The sequence below is a fragment of the Schistocerca piceifrons genome, chromosome 9 (genome assembly GCF_021461385.2).
Source record: "Schistocerca piceifrons isolate TAMUIC-IGC-003096 chromosome 9, iqSchPice1.1, whole genome shotgun sequence".
Classification (NCBI taxonomy): Eukaryota; Metazoa; Arthropoda; class Insecta; order Orthoptera; family Acrididae; genus Schistocerca; species Schistocerca piceifrons.
Genome location: NC_060146.1, coordinates 224,880,277 through 224,900,236, shown reverse-complemented (window position 1 = coordinate 224,900,236; position 19,960 = coordinate 224,880,277). Strand labels below are relative to the sequence as shown.

General features: G+C 39.3%; 1 protein-coding gene across 1 annotated transcript in view; it reads left to right on the top strand.

Moving 5' to 3' along the window:
• The window catches only part of LOC124716938 (alpha-(1,6)-fucosyltransferase), a 214,985-nt gene that overhangs the window by 149,035 nt on the left and 45,990 nt on the right, over positions 1 to 19,960 (top strand). The window contains exons 7-8 of the mRNA XM_047243520.1: positions 1,412 to 1,577; positions 5,548 to 5,734. Of these exons, the coding sequence (XP_047099476.1) occupies positions 1,412 to 1,577; positions 5,548 to 5,734 (353 nt within the window). The remainder of the gene's footprint in view (positions 1 to 1,411; positions 1,578 to 5,547; positions 5,735 to 19,960) is intronic.

Genomic DNA, 19,960 nt, shown 5'->3' with positions numbered 1-19,960 from the left:
AAAAAATGAGTAAGTGAATTGCATTAAGTTATAGCAGGGAGTGTGGTGAAGTACCTAACAGTCAAGTAATTTTTAATGTTTATAATTGCCGAATTATGACACCCTCCTTCTTTTTCTTTTTTTAGTGAAACTGTGTGCTTAACTGCTGTGACACTGGAAAGAGCCATTGAGTAGGACTTCAACTGTAAAACATAGGTGGAACGTGTTACTATTCGATCAAGACAGCAGCATCATGATCAGTATCACCAAACTGTTCGAGGAGCGGTGCAGTTATATATTGAAATATATCGTGATTGCGTGAAACTCTTATCATCTGCAGTTGCAAACATTATTAAAAAATTCAAGAAATTGGAAACATGAAGCCTTGAAGTAAGAACAGCAATATATGAGAGAAATGTAACTAACATACCCGCGGTAACACAAAATTCACACATCACTAGAAGTCGGCTCCAGTGGGTGAGTGGGATCAGCCAAAGGAGTGTTCTGCGAATGCATGCGAGACATTTCACCCTTTCCACATTTTTTTGTTTTTGTTTACAGATGAAGTATCATTTACAGATCATGAGCAAATAGATTTTCACTACATGCACTATTGGTGAGTTGAAAATCCACACTAGCGGAAAGAAATAGATGAACAATGACCTCAGTCACCTAATGTGCTGTGCAGGCTTTCTAGGATTCATATCATTGGTCCCTGTTTTGTTGATAGCAATTATAAATGCTTCTCCCAGCAGAACTGTTCTGGCGGTTATTGGGAAACGTCACACTTGACATAAGGCAGTCCATGTGTGTGGTACCAACATGATTGATAGCGTGCCAGTTTCATCCAGATAACTACAGCCCTTTACAAATCCAGAAGAAATTTAACAACATTCTGAGCTCCTGATGTAAACGCCATAACAATATGCACCTGAACTAGCCCCGAATTAAGCGTCTGCTGACATTTGGACCACTAGGGCAAATGATGCTGTGTTGTTACAAAGTTCCATACATTATGTTGTTGAAGTCCCCTTTTGAGCCACAGAAAAAAAATCTAAGTTCCATTTTAAAACAACAAAGTTACTGTCATAATTTGGCAGCAAGAAACATTATAAATTTCTTCTTCATCAGAAAAATCACCACATTGTCTATTATAACTTACAGAAAACCACACTTCGGTATATTTATTACTTCTGTATATGTTTTGGCTGCTACATCTTGTATTTTTCCTCATTTATGATTTGTACTGTGTATGTTAAGATGATGAGACCCAATGATGCTCCTGTAGTTTAAACAGACAGCACAGTAAAGAGATTCATGTAACAGATGTTTGTATATGTTCCAAAACATCTTTGATACCTCCTATTCCTGAGGTGTTTTTGTTGTGCACCATTAACTTTTTTCAATGCGTAACTGTATCCTTCGCACACAGGTCCCTGCAGTCGGACATTGACGAGTTGGCCAGAGTGGACGGCTACGAGGCGTGGCGGGAGCGAGAAGCCGCCGAGCTGAGTGACCTGGTCCAGAGGCGGCTGCACAGTTTGCAGAACCCACAGGACTGCAACACTGCCCGCAAGCTTGTCTGTGCCCTTAACAAGGTGGGTAGACGTGTCAGTAAGTGCGTGGCTGGTGCTGGACTTGCAAAGCACTGTAGAACTGTCCCAAACACTTGGCACATTTATAATTAACTGCTTAATTGCCTGGCATTATTTTATCAGAATTGCATATTAGTAAATGATGCAGTACAAATAATGGAAAGAGGAGACTTTACTCACTATAAAGTTTACTTGTTTAAGGTAATAACTCTCCATTAGAGGTCAGAAATGAGCTCCATGTACTCGCCTTACACTCGCCAGCAGGTCCTATGATGTCATCTGTGAACTCGCCGTCTCCATGCACTGGGATACGCGTAGAACACTTGTTCAAAACTACTGTAAATTTTTAAAATTTTAATCTCTTTGTAAAACTAACAAGTAACATAAGCTGTGGCTTGGTGTGTCAGAGCCACCACAGCTGTAAGAATTCTATACAGGATGTATCACAGTTAGTAGCAGAGACTTCAAGAGTCAAAGTGTATGATGGAAAAATGTGATGGTGGGTTGATAGATCGCTTATGTGGAAAAAGTTCTCGAACCAGCTCTGCATCACCAAGTCCGTGATGACAGTACAAGAAAACTGGACGAGAGGATGAAGTGTGTTCTCTAAATGCCGATCAGTTATGAAGATACATTCACAACAGTTGTCAAAAAAATTACAGAGATGGATGATAAGCTACACAGCTCAGCAATTAGTCCATTATTGCAGGTTGTCGTGACCAGAAGAATACATAAACAGTGTGCCTTTTGGGTCACAGGCATGTTGCTCTGTGCCAAGTTTTTGTTTGATGGAGCATAATTGTTTTCTTGTGGTGGAAGCGGAATAAACAAGAATTTTTTGACGAATTTTGTATGTTTTTCGTCTTGGGGGGGGGGGGGGGGGGTCTGCTGCATTAAACTTTATCCAGGCATCACTCTTGCTCTTATGGAGCATATTGCTACTTTACGACAATAATGTCATGGACTTATCTTCTGTACTAAATGACATTTAGCCTTACTCTCCTGCACACCTCAGTAAGAGAGAACGAGTAGTCAAGTAGGAAGCAACTCCAATGCCACCATGCTCAGAATCTTCATATATATATATATATATATATATATATATATCACACACACACACACACACACACACACACACACACACAAAGATGATGTGACTTACCAAATGAAAGTGCTGGCAGGTCGGCAGACACACAAACAAACGCAAACATACACACAAAATTCAAGCTTTCGCAACAAACTGTTGCCTCATCAGGTAAGAGGGAAGGAGAGGGAAAGACGAAATTATGTGGGTTTTAAGGGAGAGGGTAAGGAGTCATTCCAATCCCGGGAGCGGAAAGACTTACCTTAGGGGGAAAAAAGGACGGGTATATATATATATATATATATACACACACACACACACACACACACACACACACACACACACACACACACACACACACACACACACACACACACACACACACATCCATCCATGTGGATGGATATGTGTGTGTGTGTGTGTGCTAGTGTATACCCGTCCTTTTTTCCCCCTAAGGTAAGTCTTTCCGCTCCTGGGATTGGAATGACTCCTTACCCTCTCCCTTAAAACCCACATCCTTTCGTCTTTCCCTCTCCTTCCCTCTTACCTGATGAGGCAACAGTTTGTTGCGAAAGCTTGAATTTTGTGTGTCTGCCGACCTGCCAGCACTTTCATTTGGTAAGTCACATCATCTTTGTTTTTAGATATATATTTCCTACGTGGAATGTACCTGTTAATTCTGTACCTTACACTGTCATTGTTTCATCCTTAGTCTTTTAGTACTATTTTTTATACTTTAACTATATTTTTGTTTATAAGACTGGCATGTAAAATAAAACATAGCAGTGCCGTCTAATATTGTCACATGCAAAATTTGCAATGATTACTTTCTTTCTCAGTTTTCATTGGCAAGAACTAATTATTATCTATCGTATAATCTATACAAATGGATGTCTCTTGTTACATCTTGAAATTGTATCTGTACAGCATTTACTACAACACATCAGCCAATGATTTTTTGCAGCCTCCTTAATTGGAAAGCACCCTGGTAGAGCATCTATAATTTTCATAACTACATGCTGCTGTTCATGGTACGTCATCTGACATGACAGTATTTGCCTATCGATATTACAACTACCTAGTTGGAGAGTAGCCTGCTGCCCCATCTTTGGAATTGCGTCTATACTTACCATGGCAACCAGTGGCTTCTAAATTGGTTCTCCAACAGGCCCTGGGAGGGAATCCCATGTACTGTCGAAACGATTTTTATTTCTCTCATATGTTTAATATTTTTACATATTTTATCTGAGAATAGCTGTTGAACCAGCTAAGTTTCATGTATTTGTATTTTTCATTCTTGTCATTGTTCTTTTAATTACGAAATTTTACGTTGTTATTTGGCTTTTGACCCTTTGGTTAGACATCATTGTGTCAAAAGTGGACGGAGCCTCCAGTGTGTGTGTGTGTGTACATATATATATCTAAAAACAAGGATGATGTAACTTACCAAACGAAAGCGTTGGTATGCTGATAGACAAACAAAGAAACACAAACACACACACAAAATTCAAGCTTTCGCAACCAACGGTTGCTTCATCAGGAAAGAGGGAAGGAGAGGGAAAGACGAAAGGATGTGTGTTTTAAGGGAGAGGGTAAGGAGTCATTCCAATCCCGGGAGCGGAAAGACTTACCTTAGGGGGAAAAAGGGACAGGTATACACTCGCACATATCCAGACTGCTTGTGTCTGTATATGTGAGGATGGATATGTGCGAGTGTATACCTGTCCCTTTTTCCCCCTAAGGTAAGTCTTTCCGCTCCCGGGATTGGAATGACTCCTTACCCTCTCCCTTAAAACCCACATCCTTTTGTCTTTCCTTTAAGTTACATCATCTTTGTTTTTAGATATATTTTTCCCACGTGGAATGTTTCCCTCTATTGTGCACTGCTTTTTCTAGCAGTGATTTACCACCAGAAGGAGGCTCCTGCTCATACAGCATTTTGGTAATTCATCATTTTATATAATTTTCTTTAATGTATGTAGCCCTATGATCAGACTTTGTATTTGACTTGTAGGCCTGAAGATAACCACATGTGTGGTCAAAACCAGTTACCAGAATAAATAATCTGTGATCAAGACTGATTTTAATAGTAACTACTAGTAATAACATTGATCACTGGCTGCTTCCACGACATATTCAAAAGTAATACCAGGATTAGTGAACAGGTGATCCAATGGAGCGACATGAATAGCTTCATCTTGTGCACTGCACAGTGTGTTTACATCTTTGTACTGCCATTTATTGGAAACAGTGAGTAGTGACCACACACATCACTCACTCGGAGCTTTCCAGGTAGGCAGTCTCATGACTGAGTGGTGGTGGGACTGGGGTGAGGTAAAAAATTCTGGAGGGTCACCTAGTCAGGGTCATTTAGACTTGATTGCAACAGGCAGGTTCAGATGGATGGTGGTTGGACTAAGGAGAGCATCAAGGAAAGGATGAAAAAATTGAACTGGCAGACATTTGACAACAGGTGCAAATTTCCTTGCGAAAGCCAACTTATGCTGGTTCTTCACACTATGTAATTGAGATATCTCAGAATGTGCTACAGCCCCCACCCTCATCTTCCCTCCGCAGTATACCACTCCTCCAGGGACTGCAAAGACAAGACTGATCATAGTACTAATAATAGCACTACATACATGAATGGAATAGGAAGAAACATTGACCTGTAGTACATGGTAAGTACCCTCTGTCATGCACTTTAGTTGTTTGCAGATGCAGTTATGAAGAGTGTTACACAGGATAGACTAGTGTAGAAAACTGCATCAAATGAGTTTTCTGATTCAAGACCACAACAACATGAAATTTTCTCATTGAATGGTGGTTGCTTATTTGCCTTTATTGCTTGTATTACCTCCCTCCTGCTACCTGTGTATTGCTGTACAGGGCTGTGGCTACGGCTGCCAGCTGCACCACGTGGTGTACTGTCTGTTGGTGGCGTATGGCACCCAGCGGACCATGATTCTCAAGTCCAAGGGCTGGCGGTACCACAAGGGCGGCTGGGAGGAGGTGTTCCTGCCTGTGTCAGAGACGTGCACCGACGCCGGCGGCAGCTCCAGGTCTCACTGGCCCGGTGAGTAGCCACATCAGTCAGCTGTGTAACCGATTAGTGCTGCAGGCCTCTTCTTATGAAGACAGCTCAGTGACCTCCAATGTGGACTAGTCATCGGATGTCACCTGAGCTTCAAATCTGTCAGGAGTACGTCAACTCTTCTCAAACTGCCCAAGTCAACTGTTGGTGAGTTATAGTGAAGTGGAAACATGAAGGAACAACCACAGCTAAACCAAGACCACTGTATACTGACAGATAGGTACTTTCAGGCATTGAGGAGGGTGGTTGTAAAATTATTATTATTTCTGGATTTACAATGTGAGTACATTTTTCCAGCACCTATTCTAGATTACAGTAAGTCACTAATTATTGTTCTCCACTCTTCTCTATTTGTCCATAAATCTTCAGGAATGTTGTTCTTCCTCATTGCTGACTGAACTCCCTGCATCCATGTATCAGGTGGTCGTCCCCTTTTTCTTCTTCCAATTGGTACCCAGTCGATTATGCGTTTTGGTAGCCTTTCTTGTTCCATTCGTCTGATATGTCCATACCATTTAAGTTGTTTGTGCTCGATGAAATCAATAATTGAATTTTTACATTTCATCTTGTCTCTGATTACTTCATTTCTTATTCTTTCTCGTCTTGATATTCTTGCTGAACGTCTCCAGAAATCCATTTCTGTCTCTAATAATTTTTATTTCAGTTGCCATTTTGTTGTCCACACTTCTGAACCATATGTAATAATGCTCCTAACTATTGTTTTAAAAATCCTTATTTTGTTATCAGTTGTTATGTGTTTGTCCCAGAGAATTCCATTCAATAAAGAGATTGTCGTCTTTCCAGAATTTATTCTTGATCTAATTTCTTTGTCCTGTTTCCCATCATTTGTAATTTTCACACCTAAATATTTATATTCCTCAGTAGCTGTTATTGTTCCCATCCCTTCTTCTAATATTAAGTCTCCATTCATTCCACCAATTACCATGTACTTTGTTTTATTCATGTTTACATTTAGACCTGATTTTTTTATATTCTTGAATCAATTTTCTGGTCATATACTCTATGTCCTCACCGTCTTGGGCTATAATCAGTTGGTCATCTGCAAATTGTAATGAGTATATTGTTCTATCATTTATTGGTATTCCCATAGCGTGTCATTTTTTCTTCCAATTCTGTAAAGTTACTTCTGTATATATTTTATACAATGTAGGTGAGATGCTACATCTTTGACGTAATCCTTTTGTGACTTGGAATCCATGTGATAGATATTTACCAATTTTTATTTTTGAAATAAATTTTGAATTGCTTTAATTATTCTTGGATTTATTCCTATTGATATTAAAGCTTCCCATAAACTGGATAAAGGCACACTATCATAGGCTTTTTCTATATCTATGAATACTAAATGTATAGGTTGTGCCCGAACCATTTTTTTTTTTTTTTTTTTTTTTTTTTTTTTTTCCCCCCTCAATAATTTGTTGTAGGTAAAAGATATGATCAATTGTTGATCTTCCAGCTCTAAAACCTGCTTGTTCTTCAGCCTCCTTTTCTTTGTATTCTTGTTCTAACAAATATTTAATAATTCTTCCATATAATCTACTGAAGGTATTGGTCACTGTTATTCCCCTATAATTTTTACACTCATCTTTCGCTCCTTTTTTATGTATCACTGAAATATATCCTACTTTCAAATCATTTGGGACATCTTCCCCATTTAAACATCTTTCGAAAAGGTTTCTTAACAATTCCATTAACTTCTTTGTTCCTAATTTTAATAATTCTGCAGGAATACCTCCAATGCCTGTAGCCCTTCCATTCTTTAAAGATTTTATTGCAGTTTTTACTGTCTCTATTTCCAAACGGATGTAATTCTCTGCTTGTAGATCTATCATTTCATTATATTCAGTGTTTCCCAAGTATTCTTCCCTGTTTTCTGTTAATAAACTTTTAAAATATTTTTCCCAAGAGTCATGAGTAATATATTTAATATGTGTTGTTTCTTTGGAATTCCCTCTTAAATTTTTTATAGTTTTCCATGCTTCTGTGTTTCTTTTACCACCAATATAGGATTCAATTTTTTGACATGACTGTTCCCAAACTTTGTTTTTTGCTTCTGCAACCTTTTTCCGGATTTTCGCTTGTTGTGCATTAAGCTCTATTTTATCTTGAAGATTTCTGGTATTTAACAATTTTAAATATTTTTCGTTCTTTAATTTCACTTCCTTTTTAATTTCTTCATTCCAGTAGTATAATGGATGGTTTGTACGTGTTTCTTCTGTTTCTCCTAAAGCTTCCTTGGCGGCTTCATGTAGTTTATTTACAATATAATGATATTGATCTTCTGTATTATCAAACTCTGTTTCTACCAGTTTTTCATCTAATCTCTTTTGATATAAAAATATTGTGCTTTCATTCTCAAAATTATTCAAATTATATTTAGGAATTTTGATTTATGTTTGTATATTTTCTATAGGACAATTTCGATTTTCTTCAGTGCTTTTTTTCTCTGAAGGGGAATAAAAATTTGGAATTTACCAAATAATTTGAATGTATTTCTTAAGCACTTAGATTCTTTATTATCCATTCTGTACTCAAAGTCCAAGAACTTGATAATTACTGGTGACTTTAATGTTGATTTCCTAAATGAGAGCAATAGTAAAGCTGATTTAGTACATTTAATGGAGTCTTATAATCTGATGGCAATAGTAGATTTCCCAACTAGGATTACTGTTAACAGTAAAAGTCTGATAGATAATATATTTATAGATAAGTCTACATGGAATGAGATCACTGTAAATCCAATCACTGGCCTTTCTGATCATGGTGGTCAATTGCTTAGGCTCAATTACATCAGTGTGTGCAACAGTTCCGAGCATTCTTGGAAATCTTTTAGAATAATAAATGAACAGGGCCTTAAAAAATTCAATGATAGCCTAAAAGAGATAGACTGGAGCCGAGTTTATAGGGAAACAGATGTAAACAAAAAGTACAATTCATTTTTAAATGAATTCATGTCTGTATTTGAGTCCATCTTTCCCAAAAAAGTAGTTAGAAATAGTCATATAGGCAATGCCAAGAAGTCTTGGATCACTACAGGGATAATAACATCTTGTAGAACAAAGAGGATGTTATACAGTTCTCTCAGGACTTGTAATGATCCAAAGAAACGACAACACTACAAACTTTACTGTAGCATTCTCAAGAAGGTTATAAATAAATCTAAAAGTATGTGCATAAAATCAGAAATTGAAAGCTCAGAAAATAAAATTAAAACTATATGGAATGTAATAAAGAGGGAAACTGGCAGGACAACAGGGAACATGTCTCAGGTAGAGATTAATACAGGGGACAGTATCATAAAGAAACCTGAGTTGGTTGCAGAAATATTTAATAACCACTTTTTGAGAGCAGCAGAGAAGACAGGCTGTAATGGTTCTATGGAAGAATCATTGTCCCTCTTACAGAAAGCTATTAGCAACAGAATCCCACAGTTATCCTTACCTCCAGTTACTGTAAGCGAAGTCATAAGAGTAATTAGATCATTAAAAAATAAAAATTCTGCTGGTGTGGACAATATTTCTAGTAAAATACTGAAACACTGTTATAAATTTGTTAGTCCCGTCTTATGCAACATATTCAATGCATCCCTACAAGATGGGATTGTCCCTGACAGACTTAAGTTGGCTGTAGTGATTCCTCTCTTTAAAAAAGGGGATAAAAGCATTGTTACAAACTATCGCCCAATATCCCTATTAACTACCTTCTCAAAAATTCTAGAAAAACTCATGCACAGGAGGATTGTAGACCATCTCAACATCCACAGTATCTTAAGCAAAAATCAGTTTGGGTTTCGTGCCGGTCTTTGTACTGAACAGGCAATATTCTCTTTCAGCAACCAAGTTTTGGAAGCCATTAACAAAAAAATGTCTCCAGTGGGTATTTTTTGTGATCTTACGAAAGCCTTTGACTGTGTAAACCACCAGATTCTTTGGAAAAAGGCAGAATACTATGGTTTAGGTGGTACTGTTGGCTTGTGGCTACAATCCTATCTACAGGATCGGAAGCAGACTGTAATGCTAAATGGCTCTTCTGGAGAACCTGCCTCGTCTGAATGGGGCACGATAACGTGTGGTGTGCCTCAAGGCTCCGTTTTGGGCCCACTGCTTTTCCTCATCTTTATTAATGATCTTCCTCTTTGTTCTGAGACAAACAGCAAATTTACCCTGTTTGCCGATGATACCACAATTCTAATTGACGATTTGATTGATCATGATCTTGAAAAAACTACAAATACTGTTTTTAATGACATCTTAAATTGGTTCTCCTCAAATGGTCTCTCGCTCAATGCAGATAAAACTCATTATATGAGGTTCCATACATCACAAAGTAATCCCGATGAAATTAACATAAAATGTAGAGATCAACCAATACAGAAAGTTGAAGACACAAAATTCCTGGGTGCTTACATAGACAGTAAATGTAATTGGTCGGTTCACATTCTTCATCTATGTAAAAAACTTAGCTCGGCAACATTTGCATTACGGGTAATTTCTTCAGTGGCTGAAGTTGACACTATTAAGGTTGCCTACTTTGGCTACTTCCACTCATTGATGTCATATGCTATCATATTCTGGGGGAACCAACCACTTGCAAAAAAAGTTTTCACCATCCAAAAAAAAGCAATCAGAATAATGTGTGGGGTCCATCAAAGACACTCTTGCAGGCACTTGTTTCGGAAGATAGGTATCCTAACAACTGCCTCACAGTATATTTTTTCCTTGCTGACCTTTGTGTGCAAAAATTATTCCAGCTACCAAGACAACAGTAAATTCCATGGTTATAATACCAGAAACAAAAACAATCTACATTTAGAAATGAAACGTCTCACTCTGGTACAAAAAGGAGTTTACTACTCCAGCATTAAGCTGTTCAATGCTCTACCACTACATATCAAATGTGTTCATACAGAACTGCCAAAATTTAAACAAGTTCTCAAAGATTACCTGACAGAGAAATCTTATTATACTGTGGATGAATACCTGAAAGAAAATGTATACCATCACTAAACTTATTGTGTCTAGAAGTAGTTCAATTGATTTTATTGTGCATTTGGGCATTAGCGCACTTTTTGTAACAACAGATTGGCTGTACATGTATTTACTCTTGTAGGTCTAATATCTGATTTAACTTTGTGCTCTTATCTTTAACCTTTATTTGAAACTCCTTTTTCTGTCAAATGGTAGTAATGTTATCTAGCTGACATTGTATCTGTTACTTTATTTATAGTATGTCTTACTTAAACTATGTACAATTTTCCATTGAATTGCCCTTGTATTTATTGTAAGTTTAAATTGAAACCTGTACAATTTGACACGTTCCATATCCTTGTGATTGACTCACTAACTGGATCTACGGAACAAGAAATAAATAAATAAAATAAATAAATAAATAAATAAATAAGTATTTTTATCCTCGTTTGCTGTTTAATTATAATATAGTCTATTATTGATTTTTGATTCAATGTATCTTTATGCCATGTGTATTTATGTATTTCTTTATGTTGATAAAAGCCATTTAATATCTTCAATGAATTTTGTTCACAGATATCAATAAGTCTATTACCATTATCATTTATAACATTTTCTCCACATGGTCCTATAATTTTATTTCCAATTTTACTTCCAGTTCTACTGTTAAAATCCCCTGCAATAATAATCTCCCTGGTTTTCCCGATATCCTCTATGATTCCATTTAAATTATTATAGAAATCATCCTTTTTACAAATTGGTTCATCTTCGCTTATTCCATATGCTCCTATAATAGTAATTTTGTATCCATGAATATCAATATTAATTTTAATCAGATTTTCATCAATAGGTTCCCAGTTTGTGACCATTCTTTTGAATTTGTTTTTCATCAATATCGATATCCCCCGTTTTGCTCTTTGATTTTTTGGGACACCACTATAGAAATGTGTATATGATCCTATTCGTTCAATACCTCGTCCATTCGTTCAATACCTCGTCCTTTTTTCTTAGTTTCTGGGAGTATAATAATATCTTGATTTCTAGCCTCCATTTCTTTAATCACTTCTCCTACTTTATTTTGTAATCCTTGTATATTCCATACACCAATTAAAACAGTCCGTTTTCTTAGCCTTTTTCGTCTCCTATTATATCCGTCCTGCTGTAATCTTATAGGCTTTTTAACCAGTGAGGTTTTTCCAATGAATGGGGAGTTGGCCCATCGCATTAACCCCCAACCTGGAGGACCAGGTAATTTTTGCTCAAGGTTTTCTTCCTTTAGCCTTTGGTAATCCAATACCTAAACTACAAGGCAGTAGTTGCTAGTTTTGGTCCACCCCGGGTATTTTATTTCCCCGGTACCCTCCATATCTGGTGGGCATTCCCCTATCCGCCACCTGGGGAGGCGCCCGATGGGAGACTAGCAACTCCACACGGGTGGTTGTAAAAAAAAAAAATGTATAAAATCAACGGAAGTAATCTTTTGTGAATTCCAAAGTGCTACCAGCAGCCCAGTGATGGTCGATCAGCTCATCATAAGCCATACATTTCTGTAGTCAGAGCTGAGCAATGCTTGATGTGATGAAGAACACCACCCCTGGAAACAAGTGATTTGGAGTCATGTATCAGAGTACTCCCTGTGGCAATAGTTAAAAGTGTGGTGAATGCTACTTGCCATGAAGTGTGGTAGCAACAGTGAAGTACGGGGATGTTTTTTGTGGTGGTCCCCTTACAGCGCATAAGAAAATGCTAAATGAAGGAGGATATGAATGCATATAAAACATTGTGTACTGTGTACCGTAGAGGAATAATTTGGGGACGATGATTGTATCAGTGTGACAAAGCACCAGAGTCAGAGGTGTGTGGGCAATAACATTCCTGAAATGGACTTGCCTGCCTACAGTCCCAGCCTGAAACAGATGGGTCCTATGGGATAGGATCGAACACCAACTTCGCTCCAGACCCCAATACCCAACACTCAACAAACTACATTATCTAGTTTCAGAACTCGAGGAAGAGTAGGCTGCTATGCCTCCACAGACAGTGACACCTCTTTGCAGGCATAAAAGAATAGCCTGGACAGAATGGGAGGGGATGTCGGAATTACTCCTGGTACTGCATACTAGCTGGTCATCCTGACTCCCTGCCCCCACCCCTCCCCCATATTCTTTGAGGAGGGGAAGGGCACAGCCATCTGTGGTTCCACACAATTTATAGACAGACAGGTTTTAAAAATTGTGGAGGGGTGTATTACGATGGATTTTCTTTAATGAAAATGGTAGGGTTCTTATAATTACTGTATTTGTATGTCACAATTTTGCCAAGTACAGAAATATTAAATATTCAGATTGCACACGAAACAGAAAACTAGGCTGATCAAGCAGGGAAGCAATTCTCATTCACATGCCACAAAGTTGCTTAATTCCGAAACAAAATTTGAGAATAAATATAAGGAAATAAACCCTAGCAATCAAAATGCACTACATTATATTTTTAGTTTACTTTGAAATGTGTTAAAAATCCATAATTTATTCATATAACATAAAACACGGTTGTGATATGGAGGCAATTATTAAAAGTGAAAAAACTATGCATAAGACATCATAAAAATATCCATAGGGTCTACACACTTCTAATCCTTGTGTAACTTTTTTTAACCATAATTATAGACCCATATCAATAACATCGATTTGCAGAAGGAGTATGCAACACATACTGTGTTCAGGCATTAGGAATTACTTCGAAGAAAATGATTTATTGGCAAATAGCCAAACAGATTCAGTTCAGTTGAAGACAACTAGCTGTCCATTCACAGTAATGAATGCTATCAACAGTGGATGTGAAATTGAATACATATTTTTAGAATTCCAGAGGGCTTTTGACACCATTCTTCGCAAGCGACTTCTAATCAGTTTGTGTGCATATGAATTATCATCTCAATTTTAATGAATTCAGTTGTTTCTCAACACCACTGACACTAACATTGACTTCACTCACCTTTTCAGTGGTACGAGGATTAATTTGAGGGTAATTCTGGGTTTTACTTTGTAAAGGAACATTTGAAAACAGAGGTAAGCATTTCAGCTTTTGCGTTGCTACCCTCAGTTTCATTTCCTGCCTCTTTTGTGAGTGACTGAAAACTAAGTTTTGTGTCACTAACAGTTTCACATACGAGCAGAATTTCTTTGGATTTTGTGGAAAGTCTTTTAACAATACTCTGATATAGTAGTCATTGTGAAGGCATCTCACAGGGCTCTCTTGACAGCCAAACACATTTCATTCAGCATCTCTTGCTCTATGGCCATATGCTTTATCCAGTGCATGTCCACCAGTTCTTTAAAACATGAGCCATAGTTCCTCTACATGCTTCTGCCCTGTGCATAAACTTCCAAGTTCCTCATTAAGATATGACGCTACCAATTTTTTATCTAATTTACTGAACAGATCTATTTTTCTGCTTGTTTTATTTGCTTTGTACATTGGTAACCATTGTTGTCACAACTGCCTCATAGTCATTTATACCAGTTCCAATGTGGACATCTTCAATAAAGATCATGTCTATTTGTTGCCACTAGATCCAATGTACTTCCTTCCTAACTGCCTGTTGTAGGTAGTTTTGAGAGAAGGCATTTAGTAAAGTTTTACACGATGTCTTATCATACCCACCACTAACAAAACTGTAATGTTTCCAATTAATTGTTGGGTGATTAAAGTCTCCACCAATGGTTACAGTAGGACTGGGGAACTTACATACAAGTGAACTGATGTTTTCGGTTACGTCAGGATATTAGTCTTGTGGGCTGTAGAACCATCCAATTAGCATATTCTGCCCACCCCTTATACTGAGACTTGCCAAAACAATCTCACATGCAGCTTCAATTTGTACCTTGGTGGATTTGAGTTGCTTGTCTACTGCGACAGATACACCACCTCCATTTCCCATTAGTCTGTCCTTTCAGTATACATGTAAATTTTCCCTAAAAATTCTCACTGCTATCAATTTGTGGTTCCAACCAGCTTTCTGTACCTAGTATTATGCGATATTCATTGCTTTTTCAGGAGAACTTCGAACTCGGGCACTGGGTGGTCAACACACTGGGCTCGCATTCGGGAGGGTGATGGTTCAAACCTGCATCCGACCATCCTGATATGGGTTTTCCACGATTTCTCTAAATTGCTTCAGGCAAATGTCGGGGTGGTTCCGTTGAAAGGGGACAGGTGATTGCATTTCCCATCCTTCTTTAATCTGAGCTGTAGTCTGTCTCTAATGATCTCATTGTTGAAGGGGTGTTAAACACTAATCTCCTCCCTGAATGCTTTGGTAGTTAACCACTAGGATTTCAGTGTTCGTACCTGCTGTAGACATTTCTTTCAATATTATACTGATACTTCTGAGTTTCCTACAGCTACCATACCTGGATTGGGTGCAGAGTCACCTGATAAAAAAACCCTTGTGTGCACCCCACGCACAATCAGCTATATGATATGTGGCACACACCTGACCAATTTAGGGGGATCCTACAGTTCTCAATTCTGTGGCGCAAGTCTAGGAAGTCGCAACACCTTTGAAGTCTGAAGTCTCTGTTGCAGTCCTTCCTCATGACTCGGAATTGAGGGGCCATGGTCAGTTCTGGGGACATTGCTGCAAATTGAGCTTTGTGGAAACTCCGTGCATATGTCTGGTCTTTGCAATCTTCTCTGCCCGTGTTGGAATGGTCCTAATATGAACTTGGAGCCCATATGACAAGCATCATTTGTTTCAGTGTGTGCCACAATCTGTAGTTGCTTTCACCTTATTACCTCAATGGCTGCCTGAATAGCCTCTTCAACGTGTTGAACGGAGCCACCAGGCATACACTCTGAGAGCCCCTGGTGTCCTTACCTGTCCCTTGCTGCCATTTTCCTAAGGGGTACCATCATTTGCCATACATTTGAACTGCAGCAGTTAATATACCTCTACCCTTTTGTACTTGCCACCTCATAAAACAAATTTCCGTGAAACAGGTGGATTGAGTACCATTGGCTCACTTTCGATTTCACTAAAAGACAGCACCTCAAACTTGTTGGTTAGAGGGATCAGGTACAACAACCTGAGTGCTCTCACACCCTGTACAGGACACCTAGCTCTACCACTGAAATGCCACTCGCAGTCAAGTCAACGAAAGTCAGTCAACCCATTTCTTGTTCAAGAACAGTATTCATTGTGGGGCTGCATTTTGGCTGGTAAAATGTATTACAGGACAGTAACTTTAAGCTAAGCCTGCTGATTATCTTTTAATTTGTTGAGCTTAAAAATTGGCAATTACCTATAAGAACTGAAGCAAATGAACAATAAGAGACTTCTATTAAGGCAACAGAAAAAGCGATAGTAAGAATCTCTAGTTTCCTAGAACTCTTTGAGGTTAATTACGGTTGTTAGGAAACTTGCAAACAGAGTTAATTTATGATAAATGTGGATAATATGCATTGCTCCTAAGGGAAAATTAGGTGTAACACAATTTGTTAATTACAGCATCCACTACAATAACTACATCACAAACACTGATTTACTACAAATGAGACTATACACAAGACAGTGATAAGTTCTCAAAAGTGCTTGTTTATTTGTGGTGGTACACAGTGAAATTTAGGGTGGTATATTCTTTGGCAGTAACTGTGAATTACAAACTTAAGTCAAAGAGGTAATTATATAGGAAGGTAAAACTGAGGCAAAGATTTAAGATCTTTCTCGCATTCTTTAGAGATTGTAGCATTATACACTCCTGGAAATTGAAATAAGAACACCGTGAATTCATTGTCCCAGGAAGGGGAAACTTTATTGACACATTCCTGGGGTCAGATACATCACATGATCACACTGACAGAACCACAGGCACATAGACATAGACACAGGCAACAGAGCATGCACAATGTCGGCACTAGTACAGTGTATATCCACCTTTCGCAGCAATGCAGGCTGCTATTCTCCCATGGAGACGATCGTAGAGAGGCTGGATGTAGTCCTGTGGAACGGCTTACCATGCCATTTCCACCTGGCGCCTCAGTTGGACCAGCGTTCGTGCTCGACGTGCAGACTGCGTGAGACGACGCTTCATCCAGTCCCAAACATGCTCAATGGGGGACAGATCCGGAGATCTTGCTGGCCAGGGTAGTTGACTTACACCTTCTAGAGCATGTTGGGTGGCACGGGATACATGCGGACGTGCATTGTCCTGTTGGAACAGCAAGTTCCCTGGCCGGTCTAGGAATGGTAGAACGATGGGTTCGATGACGGTTTGGATGTACCGTGCACTATTCAGTGTCCCCTCGACGATCACCAGTGGTGTACGGCCAGTGTAAGAGATCGCTCCCCACACCATGATGCCGGGTGTTGGCCCTGTGTGCCTCGGTCGTATGCAGTCCTGATTGTGGCGCTCACCTGCACGGCGCCAAACACGCATACGACCATCATTGGCACCAAGGCAGAAGCGACTCTCATCGCTGAAGACGACACGTCTCCATTCGTCCCTCCATTCACGCCTGTCGCGACACCACTGGAGGCGGGCTGCACGATGTTGAGGCGTGAGCGGAAGACGGCCTAACGGTGTGCGGGACCGTAGCCCAGCTTCATGGAGACGGTTGCGAATGGTCCTCGCCGATACCCCAGGAGCAACAGTGTCCTAATTTGCTGGGAAGTGGCGGTGCGGTCCCCTACGGCACTGCGTAGGATCCTACGGTCTTGGCGTGCATCCGTGCGTCGCTGCGGTCCGGTCCCGGGTCGACGGGCACGTGCACCTTCCGCCGACCACTGGCGACAACATCGATGTACTGTGGAGACCTCACGCCCCACGTGTTGAGCAATTCGGCGGTACGTCCACCCGGCCTCCCGCATGCCCACTATACGCCCTCGCTCAAAGTCCGTCAACTGCACATACGGTTCACGTCCACGCTGTCGCGGCATGCTACCAGTGTTAAAGACTGTGATGGAGCTCCGTATGCCACGGCAAACTGGCTGACACTGACGGCGGCGGTGCACAAATGCTGCGCAGCTAGCGCCATTCGACGGCCAACACCGCGGTTCCTGGTGTGTCCGCTGTGCCGTGCGTGTGATCATTGCTTGTACAGCCCTCTCGCAGTGTCCGGAGCAAGTATGGTGGGTCTGACACACCGGTGTCAATGTGTTCTTTTTTCCATTTCCAGGAGTGTATTTATATCCAGAATGAATCTTCAATTCTGCAATAGTGCATGCACCATTTTGAAACTTCTTGACAGCTTAAAGTTGTGTGCCAATTTGGGATTTGAACTCACACCTCACGTTTCGTGAGCTATCTGTTGAAGAGTCACAGCTTCCCTTCTGGTGCTTTCCAAATTTCACATAAGTTCTCGTGCATGTCTTACGGGCTAGGACTACCAGAAAAACAGATATCATAGAACATTGCTCTAAAGTTTCCAACATAGGGGAAACAGATGGAAAAATTTGAAGTTGAGAGGGCAGTATGTGGGTTTTCACTTGATATTTCAGTGAGTAAAGAGCACCGTCACCAAAACGGAGGGCTCTTGATTCAATACTGTGTCCTGCCAGGAAGTATTTATAGCCTAACATGGGTTAGTTTCTGGATGGTCACCATACGTTAAGTAAGTTTTGTTCAAAAGCTTCCGCTAATGAACTGTAGGTGGGAACACTGACAGTGTTTTGAAGATTTGTGTATGTTGAGTGCTCTTAGGAGTGAAAGTGTCGTAGTTACAGCACACACCAGATCAATCGAACTGTTATAATTACAGCACGCACTGAACAGTCGGACATCTCCTTTTGTCAAGCACTGCCGTGAATGACTGAGCAAAGTGGTGCAGTGGTTGATGATATGGTTCAGACTTCCACCTCGTCATCCAGAATTGGGATCCCAAGATTATTGTAAATCAATTAAAACAAATGCTCTATTGGTTCCTTTAAAGAGAAACACAGCCAGTTTCATTCCTCACCTTTTGTGCTGTTGAAACATGTGGTGCCTTTAATGATCTCATCACCAGCTGGATGTCAAACCTTTTATCCCCCTCGTGAATGAAATGACTGGATTAGAGCTGCCAGAGGTAGTGGTAAGTGTGCATGAGCTGTGCTTGCTTTTTTGGAGATGTTTTTGGCCAAAAGCTATAATGTGTAAAGTCTTTCCATTGTGCCTGGCTGCAGCACTCAACGGGTCTTCTTTATGATGAGTAACAAACTATTGTTTTCCTATTATTGCTGATATTCCTACCTGGAGTTTCCATTGTAATCAGTGAGACATAAGTCACCCTGTAGACAATAAGGATCAGAAAAATAAAGTTTATAAAAGAATTTTGACACTTCATGTAAATACTGTATGTAGATTAGATCAGAATAAAGGAAGGAAAAGTGGAGTTTTATGTTAACTGATACCGTACAAAGTGTAGCTATTCTTCCTGCTATGCCTTTTGATTGTCAGCTGTGTTAGTAGCATGATAAGATTACAACCATTATCCATTTTTCACTTTTTTTTTTTTTAATGCTGTTTTTCATTGATGCACCATGTCCAACATGAAAGTCATCTGACCATTTGGCACCAGTGTCTAGGGTTGTCCCAGACAGCATTGCGGCTATATTGTGAAAGTGTCCATGTTGTATGTATGGATCTTCCTGCTGTATACCCCTTTCCTCTAGTTCTTTTTAACATTAATGAACAACAATATTCTTGTTTCTGGTTTTGGGCAAAAGATACTGATGGTGTGTTTTGACCAATTAGTCATTCTTATGTGTCTATATAAAGAATCTCTGCATTATGTCCACAGTTTTTCTATTTTAGAGTAAATTTACTGTTTTAATCGCTCTTAATTCTGGTTCTGCAACTAAACATCTGATAAAGAGGATAAGAGACATGGGGGCATATTGACACACTCATTGCATGACAGAGTTGTAATGATAAAGTTCGCTATTTATGGAAAAGTATTTTTCATTGTAAATGTTTCATCTGGTTTGGAGAGCTAATTCCATTTTTCTAGCTCTTGCTTCTAAACTTAGCCCAATGACTGTAACTAATTTGTTCAGGTCTTAAAAGCTATTTGCACAACTTGTTGTTCTGTATCTTGTATTTAACTGCATTGCTATGTCCTTGATATTTTATGTCAATCACATTTTTAAACAGACATTTCAAAACCAGTTTTTTCTGATGTATTGAAAAGAACATCAATTTGTTCTGTTGCTGTTTCGTATTATTCTGTCATTGTGGCTGTA